This window comes from Dendrobates tinctorius, unplaced genomic scaffold (genome assembly GCF_039654945.1).
Source record: "Dendrobates tinctorius isolate UK_male_01 unplaced genomic scaffold, ASM3965494v1 ptg000126l, whole genome shotgun sequence".
NCBI classification, from domain to species: domain Eukaryota; kingdom Metazoa; phylum Chordata; class Amphibia; order Anura; family Dendrobatidae; genus Dendrobates; species Dendrobates tinctorius.
The window spans coordinates 28,788,321-28,809,248 of NW_027361794.1; the positions used below are offsets into that span (position 1 = coordinate 28,788,321).

Here is a 20,928-nt window from a genome sequence, read left to right on the forward strand (position 1 = left end):
TGAAAAATTTCCCACACAGCATTTCCAATAAAGGGAGACCAGGCCCCCGAGAGGCCCATACCGACTACCGGCAGCCGGCACAGGCCCCCGACAGGCCGGCACAGGCCCCCGAGAGGCCCATACAGACCACCGACAGCCAGCATAGGCCCCCGACAGGCCTGTACAGACCCCCGAGAGGCCCGCACAGAGCCCGCCCGCACACACAGACACGCACAGTGTCTGCCCACGCACCGCCCACACTCTTCCCCCCTCCCAAAGAGGATGAACAAGGCAAGAAAGGGGTTTTTTTCATTCCGATATTTCTGTCCCACTGACTTGAATGGGACTTCCGGGATCGGAATCGGCGATACCCGATACTTTTTTTAGATCGGCCGATCCAATCCGATCCGATATTTTTCAATATCGGATGGTATCGCTCAACACTAGTAATGAGCAATAAATGAAGGGAATAATCGGGAATTAAATTGTTATTAAAAATATAATGAAATCCCAGAACCTGACACTTCCCGGAATATATGGGCTTATATTAGAATCCCAATTGACCTTAACGTCCATTGATGAGCATAGCCGTCATGGCACAGTGTCAGTTCCCACATCATGACAGGCTATCCCCGTCATGCCTTTGAACTTCCAATGCATGTAAACACACAGTGGAAGTCCAGTGCTGACAGCTGTCATAGACAGCTGAGAGGCACAGTAAGGGGTGCAGGGACCCATGCCGTCAGTCCCTGCACCCAGAACGCTACGATCGATCAGTCAATCTGACTGACCGATTGCAGCATGACCGCGCTGGAGATGGTGAAATTTCAGCATCTCCTGTCCTGTAAGTGCAGCTCAGCGCTGCGGTGGCTGAGCTTCCTGCACTGACAGCCAGGAGCGGCGTCTGCTCCCCCTGTGAACCCCCTGACTGCTGCGATCGAGCGGGATCACAGCGTTCAGGGGGGAGGCAGAGGGTCGGGGGCTCTCTCTGCCTCAGATCGGCGTCCCCGCGATATAATCTCAGCCATGATGACCCGGTGTTATCATGACAATCCCCGGGTCATCCAGCTACGGAAAGCCACTGAGACCATGCTCACAGCATGGTTTCAGCAGCTTTCTCCATAGGTATACCTATGGAGCATTGCAATGTATTATACCTGCAATCAAAGTAAAAAAGTGAAAGTCCCATAAAGGGACTAGGTAAAAAAAAAAAAAAAAAATTAAATATGTAAAAAAAATCTTAAAAAAATAAAAAAATCACCTAAAAAAATCACCTAATAAATACAAATTTTTATGTAAAAAAATAAAATAAATAAAAAAAATCAAGTGTTTGGTATCGCCGCATCTGTAAATATCCCATCTATAACATTGTCACTCGAGTTAACCCCTTCAGTGAATGCCGTGAAAAAAAAAACACAAAAAAGTGACAAATTGTACTTTTTCCATCCGGTATCATCATACCGGTTGGAAAAAGTGCAATAACACGCAATCAAAAAGACGGATATAAATAAGCATGGTATCGCTGAAAATAAGGTGATGGAAAAATAATTATTTTTTCTGTAAAAGTTTTTATTGTGTAAAAAAAAGCCAAAACATAAAAAAAGATATAAATGAGGTATCGCTGTAATCGTGTAATCGTACTGGCCCAAAAAATAAAGCTGCCATTCTGATTTTATGACACGCAGAATGGAGGAAAAAAAACAATTCCTGAATTTCTGTTTTTTGTTCATTCTGCCTCCACAATAATTGGAATAGAAAGCGATCAAAAAATGTTATGTGCCTGAACATGGTACCAATAAAAACGTCGCCCCGCAAAAAAAAGTATACACATGACTCTGTCGGCCAAAATACGGGAAAATTATAACTCTCAAAATACGGCGATGCAAAAACTTCTTACAAAAAATTCTTCCAATAAAAAGCGTCTTTTAGTGGGACAGAAGCTAAACATGAAAAAGGATATAAATCTGGTATCGCTGTAATCGCACCGACCCGAGGAATAAAGGCGCCACATCACTAATACCGCACGAGGAACGGCATAAAAAATAACACCAATTCTTCACCTTTTGTGGATTTGTGCATTCTGCCTCCCAAAGATCGCAGTAAGGCGATCACAGTGATTTACCCCCACATATGGGGTATCAGCGTACTCAGGACAAATTGCACAACAACTTTTGGGGTCCAATTTCTCCTGTTACCCTTGTGAAAATAAAAAATTGGGGGAGAAGAAAAAAATATGATTTTTTTTATTTTCACAGCTCTATGTTTTAACCTTCTGTGAAGCCCTTGGGGGTTCAAAGTGCTCACCACACATCTAGATGAGTTCCTTAGGGGGTCTCGTTTCCAAAATGGTGTCATTTGTTGGGGGTTTCCACTGTTTAGGTACATTAGGGGCTCTCCAAACTTGACATGGTGTCCGATCTTAATTCCAGCCAATTTGACATTCAACATCTCAAATGGTGCTCCTTCCCTTCTGAGCTCTGCCGTGCACCTAAAGATTGGTCTTCCTCCACACATGGGGTATCGTTGTACTCAGGAGAAAGTGCACAACAAATCTTGTAGTTCATTTTCTCCTGAAACCCTTGACAAAATAAAAAAATTGTGTCCAAAGAAAAATTTTGGGGAAAAAAAAGTTAAATGTTCATTTTTTCCTTCCACATTGCTTCAATTCTTGTGAAGCACCTAAAGAGTTAATAAACTTCTTGAATGTGGTTTTGAGCACGTTGAGGGGTGCAGTTTTTAGAATGGTGTCACTTTGGGGCATTTTCTGCCATAGAGACCCCTCAAAGTGACTTCAAATGTGAGGTGGTCCCTAAAAAAATGGTTTTGTAAATTCTGTTGGAAAAATGAGAAATCGCTGGTCAACTTTTAACCCTTATAACTTCCTAACGAAAAAAAATTTGATTCCAAAATTGTGCTGATGTAAAGTAAACATGTGGGAAATGTTATTTATTAACGATTTTTGTGCCATATCTCTGTGATTTAAGGGCATGAAAATTAAAAGTTTGAAAATTGCAAAATTTTAAAATTTTTTGCCATATTTCTATTTTTTTCAATAAATAAATTTTACCACTACCACGAAGTACAATATGTCACGAAAAAGAAATGTTTCCTCTACAATATAGAGATATAAATGATCAGTATTAGGACGTGTAACAAAGAGGAATCTGTTATTTTATAGAGAGAATGTAATGAGTAATGTTGAGCATTCCGATACCGCAAGTACCGGGTATCGGCCGATATTCACTGTATCGGAATTCCGATACTGACTTCCGATACTTTTTTCGTATCGAATACCGGAATCGGAAGTTCCCATAATGCTATGAGCCCGCTCGATTTGATTCAGCCAATGGGGATCCTCAGAAGTGTGGGCACATCCTGTTAGGCATGTTAACTATTGGCATGGCTGTGATTGACTGCTGAAATGACGTCATCATGATGGGCGGTCTGTGCCGACTGCGGGGTGTCTGTGCCGACTGTCGGTGGTCTGTACGGGCCAGCCAGGTGCCTGTGTCGGCTGTCGGTGGTCTGTACGGGCCTCTCGGGGGTCTGTACAGGCCTGTCTGGGGCCTGTACCGGCTGCCGGTGGTCTGTACGGGCCTCTCGGGGGCCTGTGCCGGCTGTCGGTGGTCTGTATGGGCCTCCCGGGGGCCTGTGTCGGCTGCCGGTGGTCTGTACGGGCCTGCCGGGGGCTTGTGCCGGCTGCCGGTGGTCTGTACGGGCCAGCTGGGTGCCTGTGCCGGCTGTCGGCAAAATTTTAAGATTTTTTGCCATATTTCTATTTTTTTCAATAAATAAATTTTACCACTACCACGAAGTACTATATGTCACGAAAAAGCATTCTCAGAATCACGGGGATCCATTGAAGTATTCCAAAGTAATAAGCACATGAAGTGACAGTGGTCCAATTTCAAAGGCCTGGTCATTAACCTACAAAATGGCTTGGTCCTTAAGGGGTTAAACAGACTGTTCAGCTTGATTATTGCAGAAGAAGTATTATTGTCTATAGTCACGGTTTTGCCCATCATCCTTGATCTTCTTTAACCCCTCTCCATCTGGACTTACACACAGACCCCTAGGCTTGGGCCACGTTGATACTTGCTTTCCTGTAGTTTGAGATTAGAGGAATAGTCAGGTAGTTTGGCCACAACCGGGAGGGCAGAGAAAATACAAAATCAGAAGACGCAAGAGTCGTCAGTAAACAGGCCAGGATCACAACAGGAAACCAATACACAAGGCGGGTGCTGAGTACCCAGGACTGAACCAGAGGAGAACAAGGCTGTATCTGGCAGATTCCAGCAATATGCTCCGGGCTTTAGTAGGGTGTGGTACTTTCCAATTGGCTGAAGTAGGGAGCAGATTACTCCAGCTGGACAGTGTACACACCCAAACTGCCAGAATGGACGGTACCACAGGTCGTAGGCACCTTAATCTTAGTGGCTGGAGAGAGCCTGCACCACCCAGAGCTTCAGGATCTGATGTCTCCTCCACTACCAGCGCCGCCCGCAGACTGAATAAGCAGATATCATAGGAGCAGATCCCAGAGAAGATGGGACACAGCATTTGTAGAAGCCCTAATATGTCAAAATGTCAGAAAAAACAAGCAGTAGAAATACCCATAAAGTGACTCCTTTTTGGACAGCATAACCCTCAGTGAATTAATCTATAGAAATAGTCACAATTTTGACTCCACAGCCAATTTCCAGTAATTAGCGCACAGTCGATGTTGGAGAGTAAAAATTGAAAATATACCATTTATTACCCAACACAGTGCCCAGATTGTGCTCCAGGAGACACACATCGTAAATTAAGAGTGTTCTTCTTTCTATAGTATTGCCAAATACATGGATGCCAAATGTGGTTTGGGCACACTGCAAGACTCAGCAGCGAGGGGGAAATTTGACTTTGGGAGAGCGGATATTGCTGAATTGGTTTAAGGAAGCCATGTTGCTTTTCAAGAACCTTTGAGCCACTAATAGTGTGGTAACCTCTGTTTTTCCAATGACTGATGATGGATCTGAGTGGGGACTTGTTTTTTGTAAGATGAGTAGAACTTTTTATTGATATTTTTGTCTATATAACATTGATTGGTTTCTTTTTATTCCATATTTGGAAGGCAGAATGAACAAACAGTTGAACACTACGCTCCACTAGTTCATACTATGAGGCTTTCTATTAGACTGTGAACTGTCATTTTCTTGGTGAATAATTCAAATTCTTTACATAACTTGCAATTTTTAATGACAGTTTAAGTAAAAATGTTCAAAAATATTAAGTTTGAGGATATTTAATTGAAAAATAATAATTGGTTTTATTCTTAGCAGATGACTGTACCAGAAGATCAGAGGGACAGCTGACATCTTCAATTTTTAAATCAGATGATCTTGACATCACACAAGATACAATTGAAGTGATTGCTATTACTCCAGATATAGCATCATCCATTCACAGCATAGATCTGGCATCTGATCCTATGAAACAGGTCCCAACTTCTGATTCATTACCGACTACTAAGGAAAATCAAAGTCACAAAAGAGGCAATAAAAACCAAACTACTCCTAAAGCAAAGAAGTCATTTTCATGTTCAGAATATGGAAATAGCTTTCCCCTTGAAAAGTCTTTTCTTAAGCATCAAACAATTCACACAGCGGAGAACAGATTTTCTTGTTCCAAGTGTTGGAAATGTTTTAACCAGAAATCAGATTTTGTTATACACCAGAGAACTCACACAGGGGAGAAGCCTTTTTCATGTTCAGAATGTGGGAAATGTTTTGCAGTGAAAAAAAATGTTGTTACCCACCAGAGAACTCACACAGGAGAGAAGCCTTTCACCTGTTCAGAATGTGGGAAACGTTTTGCATACAAATCACATTTTGTTACTCACCAGAGAACTCACACAGGGGAGAAGCATTTTTCATGTTCAGAATGTGGGAAATGTTTTACCCGGAAAGCTCATTTTGATCACCACCAGAGAACTCACACAGGGGAGAAGCCTTTTTCCTGTTCAGAATGTGGAAAATGTTTTAACTGGAAAAGGAATCTTGTTATACACCACAGAAATCACACAGGGGAGAAGCCTTTTTGTTGTTCAGAATGTGGAAGTTTTTTTTAACTGGAAGCAGGATCTTGAAAGACACCAGAAAACCCACACAGGGGAGAAGCCTTTTTCATGTTCAGAATGTGGGAAATGTTTTTCCCGGAAAGCACATTTTGATCACCACCAGAGAACTCACACAGGGGAGAAGCCTTTTTCCTGTTCAGAATGTGGAAAATGTTTTAACTGGAAAAGGAATCTTGTTATACACCACAGAACTCACACAGGGGAGAAGCCTTTTTGTTCAGAATGTGGAAAATTTTTTAACTGGAAGCAGGATCTTGATATACACCAGAAAACCCACACAGGGGAGAAGCCTTTTTCCTTTTCAGAATGTGGAAAATGTTTTAACTGGAAAAGGAATCTTATTATACACCACAGAACTCACACAGGGGAGAAGCCTTTTTCAAGTTCAGAATGTAGCAAATGTTTTTCCCTGAAAGCACATCTTGATCGCCATCAGCGAACCCACACAGGGGAGAAGCGTTTTTCATGTTCTTAATGTGGCAAATATTTTAAATGGAAATGGTATTTTCTTAACCCCTTTCTGACATCTGACGTACTATCCCATCCATGTGACCCGGGACCGTATGACCGTGGACGGGATAGTATGTCATCGCAATCAGCTGCGCTCACGGGGGGAGCGCAGCTGATCTCGGCCGGGTGTCGGCTGATTACCACAGCTGACACCCGGCACTATGTGCCAGGAGCGGTCATGGACTGCCCCCGGCACATTAACCCCTGGCACACTGCGATTAAACATGATCACAGTGTACCGGGGCATAGGGAAGAATTGCGCAGGGAAGGGGCTCCTTGCGTGCTTCCCTGAGCCCCTCGGAACAACGCGATGTGCTCGCGTTGTTCCGAGGGCCTCCTTCCTGCAGGCCCATGGATCCAGTATGGCTGCGGGGTCTTCTCGGTCTGCAGGAAGACGGCTGAGAAAGCCTCCTGCAGTGCCTGTCAGTTCGCTGATCCGACACAGTGCCCTGCAAGGTGTCAGATCAGCGATCTCACACTATACAGTGATGTCCCACACTGGGACAACATAATAAAGTAAAAAAAAAGTAAATTTTTTTTTAAAAATCCTAAATAAGTAAAAGAAAGAAAAAATATTGCCTAATAAATTCATTTTTTTGTAAATAAAAAAAAGCAATAAAAGTACACATATTTAGTATCGTTGCATCCGGCCCTATAAAATTGTCCCACTAGATAACTCCTTTAGCGAACCCCTTAAAAGCAAAGCTTTATCATTATACTGTCAAATACAAAGTGCAATAAAACGTGATAAAAAAGACGGATATAAATAACCATGGTACCGCTGAAAACGTCATCTTGTCCTGCGAAAAATGAGCTGCCACACAGCGTCATCAGCAAAAAAGCAAAAAAATAAAAAAAGTTATAGCTTGCAGAATAAAGCGATGCAAAAATAATTATTTTTTATATAAAATTGTTTTTATTGTATTAAAGCACCAAAACATAAAAAAATACATAAATGAGGTAACGCGGTAATCGTACTGACCCGAAGAATAAAACCGCTTTATCAATTTTGCCCCACGCGGAATGGAGTAAACGCCCCGCAAAGGAAATTCATGAAATGCTGTTTTTGGTTAATTCTGCATACAAAAATCGGAATAAAAAGCGATCAAAAAAGTCACGTGCCCGAAAATGATACCAATAAAAATGTCAACTCGTCCCACAAAAAATAAGACCTCACATGGCTCAGGGGGGTCAAAATATGGAAAAATTATAGCTCTGAAAATGTGGTGATTCAAAAACTATTTTTACAATAAAAAGCGTCTTTTAGCATGTGACAGCTGCCAAACATAAAAACCCGCTATAAATAGTAAATCAAACCCCCCGTTATCACCCCCTTAGTTAGGGAAAAATAGTAACATAAAAAATGTATTTTTTTTCCTTTTTCCCATTAGGGTTGTGGCTAGTGTTAGGGTTGAGATTAGGGTTAGGGGTGTGTTGGGGTTAGGGTTTGAGTTATAATTGGGGGTTTCCACTGTTTGTGCACATCAGGGGTTCTCCAAACGCAACATGACGTCTGATCTCAATTCCAGCCAATTCTGCGTTGAAAGAGTCAAACAGTGCTCTTTCCCTTCCAAGCTCTGCCATGCGCCCAAACAGTAGTTTTCTCCCACATATGGGGAATCAGCCGACTCAGCACAAATTGCCAAACAACTTTTGGGGTCCAATTTCTCCTGTTACCCTTGGGAAAATAAAAAATTGGGGACAAAAATATCATTTTTGCGGAAAAAATTTATTTTTTTATTTTCATGCTCGGGCGTTATAAGCTTCTGTGAAGCACTTGGGGATTCAAAGTGTTCACCACACATCTAGATAAGTTCCTTGGGGGTCTAGTTTCCATAATGGGGTCACTTTTGAAGGGTTTCCACTGTTTAGACACATCAGGGGCTCTCAGGTGCCCAATCTCAATTCCAACCAATTTTGCGTTGAAAGAGTCAAATGACGCTCCTTCCCTTCCGAGCTCTGCCGTGTGCCCAAACAGTGGTTTACCCCATATATGGGGTATCAGCGTACTCAGGACAAATTGCACAATAACTTTTGCAGTCCAATTTCTCCTCTTACCCTTGGTAAAATAAAAAAATTGGACCTGAAATAATTTTCTTGTCTAAAAAAGTTAAATGTTAATTTTTTTCTAAACATTCAGATAATTCCTGTGAAGCACCTGAAGGGTTAATAAAGTTCTTGAATGTGGTTTTCAGCACCGTCAGGTGTTCAGTTTTTAGAATGGTGTCACTTTTGGGTGTTTTCTGTCATATAGACCCCTCAAAATGACTTCAAATGTGATGTGGTCCCTAAAAAAAAAATGATGTTTTAATGAGAAATCGCTGGTCAACTTTTAACTTACAACTTCCTAACAAAAAAAAAAAATTTAGGTTCCAAAATTGTGCTGATGTAAAGTAAACATATGGGAAATGTTATGTTTTTTGTGTGCCGTATCTCTGTGATTTAAGGGCAGAAAAATTCAAAGTTGCAAAATTTTCAAAACACAAGTTATATGAATGAAATTTTACCACTAACATGAAGTACAATATGTCACGAGGAAACAATGTCAGAATCACCGGGATCCATGGAAGCGTTCCAGAGTTATTACCTCATAAAGGGACAGTGGTCAGAATTGTAAAAATGTGCCCGTCATTAACATGCAAACCACCCTTGGGGGTAAAGGGGTTGTCATTATGTTGGGCCTTGTTAAAATAAAAAAATCATATTCTCCTTCCATGCCAGTGCTGTTCCAGTGGTATCAGCACTCGCGTTCCTGGGACTCGTATGAGATTGGGCACAGGGCCCGTGTGATATAGCAGTCAGCTTCACTGTCCCGCCCTCAGACATATTGAACATCGACAGGAAGACAGGGTTGTGACTTCTCTTTGACTTCCTCTTATTGTTCAATATGTTAGCGCTATATAAAAATAAAGATTATTATTGTTTGATTTGTCTGAAGATGAGAACAGTGAAGCCAGCGCTAATTAGACGCAGGGACTACATGACAATGCAAGTGCTGACACCGCTGGAACCGCGGCAGCATGGGAGGCTTGTAGAAGTGGTTTTTTTAACAGGACCAAACATGAGGAATGAGAAGTCAAAATCCCACACAGAGGAGTAGACATTATCATATCTCGAGTGTGAAAAATGAATTACTGGAAAATAGTATTTTGTTTAACATCAAAAATAACTCCGAGAACCTATATACGTTATTGACAAATTGTACAAAAACATACAACACATCGACGTATAATTGAAGGAGAAAGGGAAATTACTTTAGAACTTACCATATTTCTTGGACTATAAGACACACTTTTTTAAATAGATCATTTTAAGAATATTACACAATAAAGTTTTTACAAAGAGACAGTAGAACAAAGATTTTCAATGTTACATGGTATCATTATATGTTATTGTTATACATAAAATGCAATAAAGTTGTCATCTTCCAAGGATTCGTTTTTTTTCATTCAGACTAATACAATCCCCCGCCCTATAACACTCCAGAGAAATCTGTATTCATATTATTATTATTATTATTATTATTATTATTATGAAGTGTATACAATAGAATATCTGCCAATCAGTTATCATAATTCGTTTTCACGTGTCCTGGCCCTACTTGTATCATTTATCCTAGACTGATGATACTACAAGTGTTCCTGAAGCCTGAAATTGCCATCTGTTATCTCTCTGGATTTCTCCGGATGGTAGGCCTGGACAGACAATCAGGATCCCCAGATGTTGTCAAATTTCCAACCAAATATTGTTTTGCTTATTTATTATCTGTCGGTGGTTGAGCGTCTAGCCAATGTTGTGCAATAAGTTTGCGAGCTTGATACAATATTCGTGAAATAGATATCTCAATTGGGGATTCAAAACTTCCGTAATCAGCCTCGCATCTGCTTCCTATTAATGTAGCAGTCAGGGGATGGTCTCCCATGTGAGAGTGTAAGAGTTGCTGATAGATGTTTAAAATTAAGCCGGTCATGTATTTTGCCGCCACTATTGAGTCCAGTAAATATTTTTTTCCGTATATCCGGTGCCGCAGTGCTAAGCTGAGTTAGATATGCATGCCTAAGTTGTAGGTATCGAAAGAAGAGGCCATGAGGCAATCCAAACTCTTGTAGTAGTTTGTTAAAGCTTTTAAGCATTCCATTTTCTACTAACCGATCTAAAGTCTGAATTCCCCTTGATTCCCAACCTCCGAAACCAGTCAACTTGTCAACTCCACCAGTCACTGATTTTGCCATAATGGGGTAACATGAGAGTATTCCCTTATCCCCAACAGTCTCTTCCCCTGTCTCACACCTTGTACATCATTGCTAAGGTCGGTCTTTGTATCTGTGTACTTAGTGCCCACCTACAGCACATATATGAGTGACACCCATTTTTGTTCTTGAAGGACATGACTACCATTCTTGCCCATATTCTTTTTTTTTTCCCCACCCATGAAAATGTTCCATCTGTAAAGCTGTAAAATAGATCCATGGATCTGGAATCTCCATACCTCCCCCAGTTTTGTTCCTTTCAAGTGATGCCAGTTTTATCCTTGCATTTCGCTTGCACCATATTGGTTCTCTGAACAATGACAGCACCTTTTGCAATATGGGAGGAGAGATTCAACATGGAGAATTGGGAAGCAAATACAACAACTGTGGCCTCAAAATCACTTTAATGAGATTCCCCCCGACCTATTACAGACAGGCAATTTATACCTCACATTTATTTTGGATCTAAGTCTCTCAAGTAAGAGGTTAATTTTTAATGCTGTATAGTCTGTAATGTTAGACCCGACCACCACACCGAGACATTTAATCTGTTCCACCACTTGTGTCCGAGCTGGTACAATTGTTACCATATGTGGGAGAGGGTCAGTCTTACTATAGATGACTTATCCCAATTGATGTTTATTCCTGAAATCAGACGAAACTCTTTTATATGTCATTATTGGGCCAGCAGATGACTCTATATCGCCCACATACAGCCGCGTCCTCGGCAAACAGACTCACCTTGTCTATGATGTTATTACACATAAAACCAATGAAGTCCTTGGAATCTCTCAGATTACATGTCAGAGGCTCATTGCTAATGCAAATAGGGGAGATGAGAGCAGGCGCCCCTGTCGTGTACCCCTGCCCAACTCACATGGCCCCGACAATCAGCCATTTACTCTCAATCTAGCGGACGCTGACCCATAGAGAATATTGATCCAATTTATAAACTTATGGCCAAATCCCATTTTGCCCATTACTTTCCATAAATAATTCCACTTGACGCGCTCAGAAGCTTTCATAGCATCAGGGAAGTTATTGGTCCATTTCCAGTCTCATTATTACTCATCTGTATAGTAAGATATCACCGTGTAATGCTGATGCCGTAGATCTGTTTGGCATAAATCCTGTTTGTCATCATGGATCACTTCCACTATCATTTTATTTAAGTAGTAGTTTGGCTAATATTGTATTATCTGCAGGGAGTCTGGAGATTCAGGGTTTTCTCCCGGACAATAATTGCTTCATTCATAGATGTGGGCAATATTCCTACTGATGCGGCTCCTCAAAACCCCCAATAATTCTGATAACAAGATCCCCCCCATATTCTCATTAGAAGTGTACTCAAAAGCTTTGCAGAGTCAAAAGGAGGAAATCTGCACCGATGCCCAAAATTTTAGCTTGGATCCGGAGCAGGATGAAGTAGGGTCCAAACAGCATCCTGACCCTCATCATCTGATGTTAACCCCGGGGAGAGGTGATCCTGATGAGGTTTACGTGGACTATACTGCGCTGTCAGGGCAAAAAGAGGAGGGTGACTCCAATGGCAAGGAATGTGATAACACAGAGGATGATGATGATGAGGTGTTACATCCCAGTTGGCATGAACATAGGGGTACACAGCTGAGTAGGTCATCTGAGGATGAAGACGACGAGGTTATGTTGCTCTGCACGTTGCAGACACGTAGTGAGTGTTACAGATCTGCAACACAGGACTAGGGTAGAAAGGGGAAAACTGACCCTGCACTATGACTAGGCAGAAACCTGGAGTGGACAACCCATTCCTTGCGAATAGACCCACCGACGATCCTAGGTTAATCTCAAAGACCTATAGCTAGGGGGAGTCGGGTCCCTGAAATATCTAAGGACTGGGTACAAAAACAGGTCACATCCTAATAGAAAACACAGAGAAGGCTGCAGAATCCAACAAGATACAGAAACAAAGACTAGCAGAACCCGAGGTCCCAGCACCTCACAAATTACACACACAGAAGGCAAAGTAAAGCACCAACCCAGAACTCAAGTGAATTAACACTTGTCCAGCAAGGACTGGGAGGCATGTGCTGGTTAATAAAGAGTGATACAAAAACCTGACCCAAGACAAACCCAGGACCAGAGAAAAAGACCAGCAGCCAGAACACCACAAGAAAATGGTGGATAGTCACAAACTAACCAGATTCTAACAGTACCTCCCCTTTAACGAGGATCCCCCGGTTCATCTAGGCCGGGCCTTACTTGGAAATCTCCTGTGAAAAGCCCTAATTAACCTTGAGGCTGAGATGTCCACAGCTTTCACCCAGGAATTGTCCTTGGGACTAAAAGCCTTCCAGGACACAAGATACTGTAACCCTCCTCTGTGCCACCTGGAATCAAGAATGTGTGAAATCTCAAACTCGCAGTATTCATCAATTGGAGGAGCAGACGGCACCGCCACCTTATGAGGTGTGTCAACTTTCTTCAGCAAAGATACATGAAAAACTGAATTAATTTTCCAGGACAAAGGAATGTCCAATCTCACCGCTGCCGAGTTGACAATCTGAACCACTTTGAAGGGTCCTACAAACTTAGGCCCCAACTTTTTAGAAGGGATCTTCAAGTTCCTAGAGGACAACCAAACCATGTCCCCAACAATAAACCTCGCCTCCCTTCTTCTCTTTTCAAAATATTTCTTAGACCTCCTATTAGCCTGTTTCAAATTATGGCGTACACTGTTCCAAACCCTTTCCAAATTTCCAGAAAAACTCTCCTCCTCAGGCACCACTGCCCCTATCCTAGAAAAAGGACTGAAATATGGATGCTTCCCAGTACAACAAAAAAAAACACCCAGCCGAAGAAGACGTATGATTATTGAGAGCAAACTCAGCTAATGGTAGATATTCTGAACATATCTCCTGATTGTCTGCTATAAAACATCTCAAAAACTGCTCAACGTCCTGGTTCTTCCTCTCGGTCTGTCCATTGGACTCCGGATGGTAACCCAACAAAAATGACAAATGAACCTTAAGTCTGTCACAAAAGGCACGCCAAAATCAAGCCACAAACTGAGGTTGCCTATTGGAGACATTGTCCGTGGGAACACAATGGAGGTCTGACAATCTCTTTCACAAATGCCCTGGCAAGTGTCTTAGCACAGGGTAATTTATTGAATGGGACCAGATGACACATCTTACTAAACCAATTCAGATGACAGAAAAACCCTCGGAGACCGGTAGGTCGGTGATAAAATCCATTGAAAGATGCATCCATGAAGAACTAGGAACCTCTAACGGGCAAAGCAACCCTGCCGCCGGAGCATGAGAAGCCTTAGGCCTAGCGCACATGGTACAGTGACACACCCACTTGACAATTTCTCTTAGCCACCCCGGCCACCAGAAACTCCGACCGATTGACTTTCTAGTCTCGGCAATCCCTAGATGACCCGCCAAACGAGACTCATGACATTCCGTAAACAAAGCTCTCCTCAGGGCTTTAGGCACAAATAATTTCCCATACTGAGTGTTAGTTGGTGCTGCATCCTGGGCTTTAAGAATGCTATTTTCCAACTCAGAACCTAATGCTGCCACCACCACCCCTCTCTGCAGAATAGATTCCTCCTTTTCAGTATTAACCACTGGGGAGAAACTTTGAATCATAGAATCATAGAATCATAGAATCGTAGAGTTGGAAGGGACCTCCTGGGCCATCTGGTCCAACCCCCTGCTCAAAGCAGGATTCGCTAAATCATCCCAGTCAGATGTCTGTCCAGCCTCTGTTTGAAGACATCCATTGAAGGAGAACTCACCACTTCTCGTGGCAGCTTGTTCCACTCATTGATCACTCTAACTGTCAAAAAGTTTTTTCTAATATCTAATCTGTGTCGCCTCCCATTCAGTTTCATCCCATTGCTTCTAGTCTTTCCTTGTGCAAATGAGAATAAAGATGATCCTTCTACAATGTGACAGCCCTTGAGATATTTGTAGACAGCTATTAAGTCTCCTCTCAGTCTTCTCTTTTGCAAACTAAACAATCCCAAATCCTGCAACCTTTCCTCATAAGACAGGGTTTGCAGACCGGTCACCATTCTGGTTGCTCTTTTCTGAACTTGCTCCAGTTTGTTGATGTCTTTTTTAAAATGTGGTGCCCAAAACTGGACACAATATTCCAGATGAGGTCTGACCAAAGAGGAGTAGAGGGAAATAATGACTTCACGTGATCTAGACTGTATGCTTCTGTTAATACATCCTAGAATTGCATTTGCTTTTTTTGCTGCTGCATCACACTGTTGACTCATATTCAGTTTGTGATCTATTAGTATACCCAAGTCTTTTTCACATGTGCTGTTGCTTAGGCCTATTCCTCCCATTCTGTATATGCTTTTTTCATTTTTATTGCCCAGATGTAGTACTTTGCATTTTTCCCTGTTAAAAACCATTCTGTTAGTTGCTGCCCACTTCTCCAGTTTATTTATATCTTTTTGAATCCTCTCTCTCTCTTCTCTAGTATTAGCTATCCCTCCTAGCTTTGTGTCATCTGCAAATTTAATCAGTTTACCCTCAATTCCTTCATCTAAATCATTGATAAAGATGTTGAACAATACAGGGCCCAGGACAGAGCCCTGTGGTACCCCACTTGAGACATTCTTCCAACTGGATGTGCAGCCATTTACGACCACTCTTTGGGTCCGATCACTAAGCCAGTTATGAATCCACCTAACAGTTGCCTTGTCCATTCCCTACTTAGTCATTTTTTTCAATAAGGATTGTATGAGATACTTTGTCAAATGCTTTGCTGAAGTCAAGATATACTATATCTACAGCATTTCCTTGATCCACCCAATCAGTGATTCCGTCATAGAAGGAAATTAAGTTAGTCTGACATGACTTATTAGTTACAAACCCATGCTGACTCTGTTTAATCACTTCATTCTTATCCAGGTACTGACATACATGTTGTTTAATAATTTGTTCAAAGATCTTTCCTGGTATAGAAGTCAGACTCACCGGCCTATAGTTGCCTGGGTCCACCTTCTTCCCCTTTTTGAAGATAGGAACAACATTTGCTCTTCTCCAGTCTTCTGGGACTTCTCCTGTTCTCCAAGAATTTTCAAATATTATGGAGAGGGGTTCAAAAATTTCTTCTGCTATCTCCTTCAGTACTCTGGGGTGTAATTCATCTGGACCTGGAGACTTGAATTCATTTAGGTTAGCTAAGTGTTTCCTCACTATCTTTCTGTTTATAGATATCCTGGATTCTTCTATTCCCTTAATAGGACAGTGAAGAACAGTTGATGTCACATTTCCTTTCTGAGAGAAAACAGATGCAAAATAGGAATTTAAAAGTTCGGCCTTCTCAACATCCTGTCTTACCATTTCATCATTTTCATCCTGTAAAAATCCTATAGCATCTTTGACATTTCTTTTACTTTTGACATATCCCCAAAATCCTTTATTATTGCTTTTGACATCTCTTGCAAGCCTCAATTCATTGTCAGCTTTAGATAATCTGATTTGTGCCCTGCAGGTTCTACAGACAGCATTATATTCTTCTTTAGATATGCCTCCCTCTTTCCATTTTATAAACATTTTTTTTTTCCTTTTTAGCATGTGCTTAAGTTCTGTGTTCATCCATCCTGGCTTCCTTAAATGCTTCCTATTCTTCCCTCTTTTCGGAATTGTTACCAATTGTGCTTTGAGAATTTCATTTTTCAAGATTTCCCATCCTTCCTGGACATTTTTGTCTTTAAGGATATCCAGCCATTGGATCCCTCCAATTCTCTTTCTGAATCCCTTAAAATCTGCCTTTCTGAAATCTAACCTTGACGTCTGAGTCTTCACAGGTCTTCCTCCTCTAGTTATCCAAAATTCTAAAATAGCATGGTCGCTACCTCCTAGGGTCCCAGCCACTTTTACCTCCTCAACCATTTCCTCCCTGTTTATAAGGATTAGATCCAAGGTAGCAGTTCCCCTTGTTTTCTCCCCTACCTTTTGGAAGATAAAGTTGTCAGCAAGAGAGGATAAGAATTTCCTTGACCTGTTAATTTTGCCTGAGAGAGATTCCCAACAAATGTCTGGATAGTTGAAATCTCCCATGACAACTATGTCATATTTTTGGGAGAACTTGGCCATTTTTTTTTTTGGAGAACTTGGCCAGTTCTTCTTCCACTCGTCAGGAACATACAACTTTCCACTGGGACAACGCTCAGGTTTGTCCTCCTGGAACTCTTGCAGAGCAAGTCTCAAATCAGGCGAGATGGCAGAAAGAACTACCCCTTCGCCTAAGATGGTAGCAGGCTTGGTCACCACAGGAGAATCAGCAAAGAAGCTCCTAGAGAGGGCGTCTGCCTTGACATTCTTAGTTCCAGGAAGAAAAGAGACCACAAAATCAAAACGTGTAAAAAACAAGGCCCACCTAGCCTGTCTAGGGTTCAAGCGTTTAGCCGACTCTAGGTAAATCAAATTCTTGTGGTCAGTGAGGACCACAACTTGATGTTTAGCTCCCTCCAACCAATGTCTCCACTCCTCAAATGCCCATTTCATTGCCAACAGTTCCCGATTCCCCACATCATAGTTACGTTCAGATGGAGAGAACTTTCGGGAAAAGAAAGCACAGGGATTCATTTTAGATGTTACAGGATCCTTTTGGGACAAAACAGCTCCTGCACCAATCTCAGAAGCATCCACCTCTACCTGGAAGGGGAGTGAGACATCAGGTTGCCGCAAAACCGGGGCGGAGGTAAATCTTCGCTTCAGCTCCTGAAAGGAAGCAACAGCCTCCGGAGACCAATTCAACACATCAGCACCCTTCTTAGTCAGATCAGTCAATGGCTTGGCAATACTAGAAAATTTAGCTATAAATTTCCGATAAAAATTAGCAAAACCCAAAAACTTCTGGAGGGCCTTCAAAGAAGTGGGCTGAACCCAATCATAAATGGCCTGTAACTTGGCCGGGTCCATTTCAATAGTTAATGGAGACAAAATAAATCCCAAAAATGAAATCCTCTGTACTCCAAAAAGGCATTTTGATCTTTTGACATACAGGGACTTCTCCCTCAAGATCTGGAACACAGTCCGAATATGTTCCACATGAGAATCCCAATCCTTGGAGAAGATCAAAATATCATCCAGATAGATAATCAAAAATTTATCGACAAAGTCTCGGAAAATATCGTTCATGAAGCACTGGAAGACAGAAGGGGCATTAGTGAGCCCAAAAGGCATCACCGGGTACTCAAAATGTCCCTCCGGAGTATTAAACGCCGTCTTCCATTCATCCCCCTGCTTAATGCGGATAAGATTATAAGCCCCCCTGAGGTCAAGCTTGGTAAACCAACAAGCACCTCTAACTCTAGAGAATAGATCCGAAATCAGGGGTAACGGATACTGATATTTAATAGTAATTTTGTTGAGGGCACGATAATCAATACAAGGCCTTAAAGAACCATCCTTTTTGGCCACAAAAAAAACCCGGCACCTAAGGGTGAAGAGGATGGTCTAATATGACCCTCCTCCAACGCCTCCTTAATATAGGACCGCATAGCCTCGTGCTCGGGTACAGATAAATTGAAGAGCCGATCCTTGGGAAATTTACACCCCGGGCTCAGTTCAATTGCACAGTCATAACTCCTATGAGGAGGCAAGGACACAGACTCATTCTCACTAAATACATCATAAAAGTCTGCCAAATAGTCAGGAACATCATGCGACTGAGGAGAGGTGGAAAACACCGGAGCCTCACTACAGGCACACCGACAACCCCAACTCACCACAGACACAGATTTCCAATCCAAGAATCCAAGACTGGATTATGAATTTGCAACCAGGGAAACCCCAGAACAACGGCATCATGCAGACCATGTAACACCAAAAATCTGCAATTTTCTTGATGGTCTGGGGCGACCCGCATGACCACCTGGGTCCAAAACTGAGGTTTATTTTTCGCCAAAGGAGTAGCATCAATCCCCCTCAAAGGGATAGGCATCTGCAGAGGTGTCATCGGAAATCCACAACGTTTAGCAAAATCCAAGTCCATTAGGTTTAGCGCTGCTCCCGAATCCACAAAAGCCTTGGTGGAAAATGTGGACAGGGAGCAGATCAGAGTAATTGCCAGAAGAAACTTAGGTTGAACACCACCAACAGAAAACGTGTGTGCAAAGCGTTTCTCTCGTTTAGGACAAACAGAAATAATATGCGAGGCATCTCCACACAAAAAACACAGCTTATTACGCCTTCTGAACTCCTGACGTTGCGCCTTAGACAAAACTCTATCACATTGCATAGGTTCAGACGTCTGTTCTACCGGTGGCAACACCTCTCGTGCAATCCTACGTTCACGTAAACGCCGATCAACCTGAATGGCTAATGACATAGAATCGTCCAGACCAGAGGGAACAGGAAATCCCACCATAGTATCTTTTACGGCTTCTGACAAGCCCTTCCGAAAAAGAGCAGCCAAGGCATTATCATCCCAGGTAGTAAGGACCGCCCACTTTCGGAACTTTTGACAGTACAACTCTGCAGAATCTCGACCCTGGTTCAATGCCAACAGGGTCTTTTCAGCCTGATCAATAGCATTAGGTTCGTCATACAACAACCCCAAGGCTTGAAAGAATGCGTTCACATTAGTCAGAATAGGATCATCTGGTTTCAAAGGAAATGCCCAATCCTGGGGATCGCCACGCAGCAAAGAGATGACAATTTTAACTTGCTGCGCGGAGCACCCTGACGAGTTAGGCTTCAAGGCAAAAAATAATTTACAATTATTTTTGAAATTCAAAAATTTAGACCGATCCCCAAAAAATACATCAGGTGTAGGAATCTTTGGTTCAGCAGCATGTGAATGAGCAAGGTAGGCGGAAATTCCCCGCACTTCCGCAGCGAGCTGCTCCACACGATCAGACAATTGCTTTATCTCCATTGAGAGAAAAAAAAATTCCCCCTATGGCCTCAGAGATATAGAGGAAAAAATATACACCCTTTTTTTTTTTTTTTTTACAATTCTTTCCTGCTATTGAGTACCCTAGGATCTGCGGTATGGCGGGTGATTCTGTTATGATAGAGTCACCGTAGGAGGCAGACACAAAAATAGAAGCTACGTCCAGAAAACCAGAGAAGTTGGCAACTATCAGATTGCAGACCCCTGAACCTATCAACACAACTAGCAGTAGCTGTGGGGGGTTCCGACGGAGCCCTAGACCCCTCGATCACAGCCGGAGAGATAAATAGCCTAAAGACAGAAAAGGAAATCTAAACTGCCCCAGAGCAGACCCCAAAGCAAAACGCAGCCCCCCACAAATAATGACGGTGAAGCAAGAAGAAAGAACACAACACAGACAGAAAGATAGACTGCGCAAAGACGGGGCCCAAGCTAACTAGATAGGAAAGGACAGGAAGGCTGCTGTCTGCAATCCGTGAAAAACCCTATGAAAATAAGAGCCAACAGACTGACAGTGAAAAAGGCCCTGAAGACGCTAGGCTTCAAAAAGCTATGTCAGTACTCAGGAATATTCTGAAGACAGAGCAACCGGCAAAAGGAGATTCAGCTCACTCCAGCAGGAATGGCAGAATCCAGAAAAGCAAGGCAAACAAAAACAAAACACAAATGCTAAAAGGCAAAGCAGAAAACTTAGCTTTAGAGGAGCAGGAATCAGACTGGTTTCCTAGAAGTCCACAGAGAAATCACCCGCAGGGCAGAAGGGCGTCGGCAGCCTTATATCCAGTCCGTGACTCCACTCAGCCAGTCATCATCATTAGACTCAGGTGCCTGATAATCAGGCTCACTACCTCCCTTCACCAGAATAGGGAGTTCACCAGACCTCAGTGACGAAGGGGAAAATGAACTCACAACAGAGAAGCTGTATGGGAGAGTGATGCGAAGGAAGCCGTTTCTGCCAGCACGCCACAAACAGAGTCGCCTGAGGTCTGCTAAAGCACATTGGGACAAGCCAGTTACATTTTGGAAGAAGGTCCTGTGGACTGATGAAACAAAGATTGAGTTGTGTGGTCATACAAAAAGGCGTTATGCATGGAGGCTAAAAAACACAGCATTCCAAGAAAAACACTTGCTATCCACAGTAAAATTTGGTGGAGGTTC

At 42.4% G+C, this 20,928-nt stretch overlaps 1 protein-coding gene across 1 annotated transcript in view; it reads left to right on the plus strand.

Moving 5' to 3' along the window:
• Positions 1-6,203, plus strand: part of LOC141047156 (uncharacterized) — a 63,662-nt gene extending 57,459 nt beyond the window's left edge. The window contains exon 3 of the mRNA XM_073542114.1: positions 5,672-6,203. Coding sequence (XP_073398215.1) covers positions 5,672-6,088 — 417 coding nt within the window. The 3' untranslated portion in view covers positions 6,089-6,203. The remainder of the gene's footprint in view (positions 1-5,671) is intronic.
• The last annotated feature ends 14,725 nt before the right edge of the window (positions 6,204-20,928 follow it).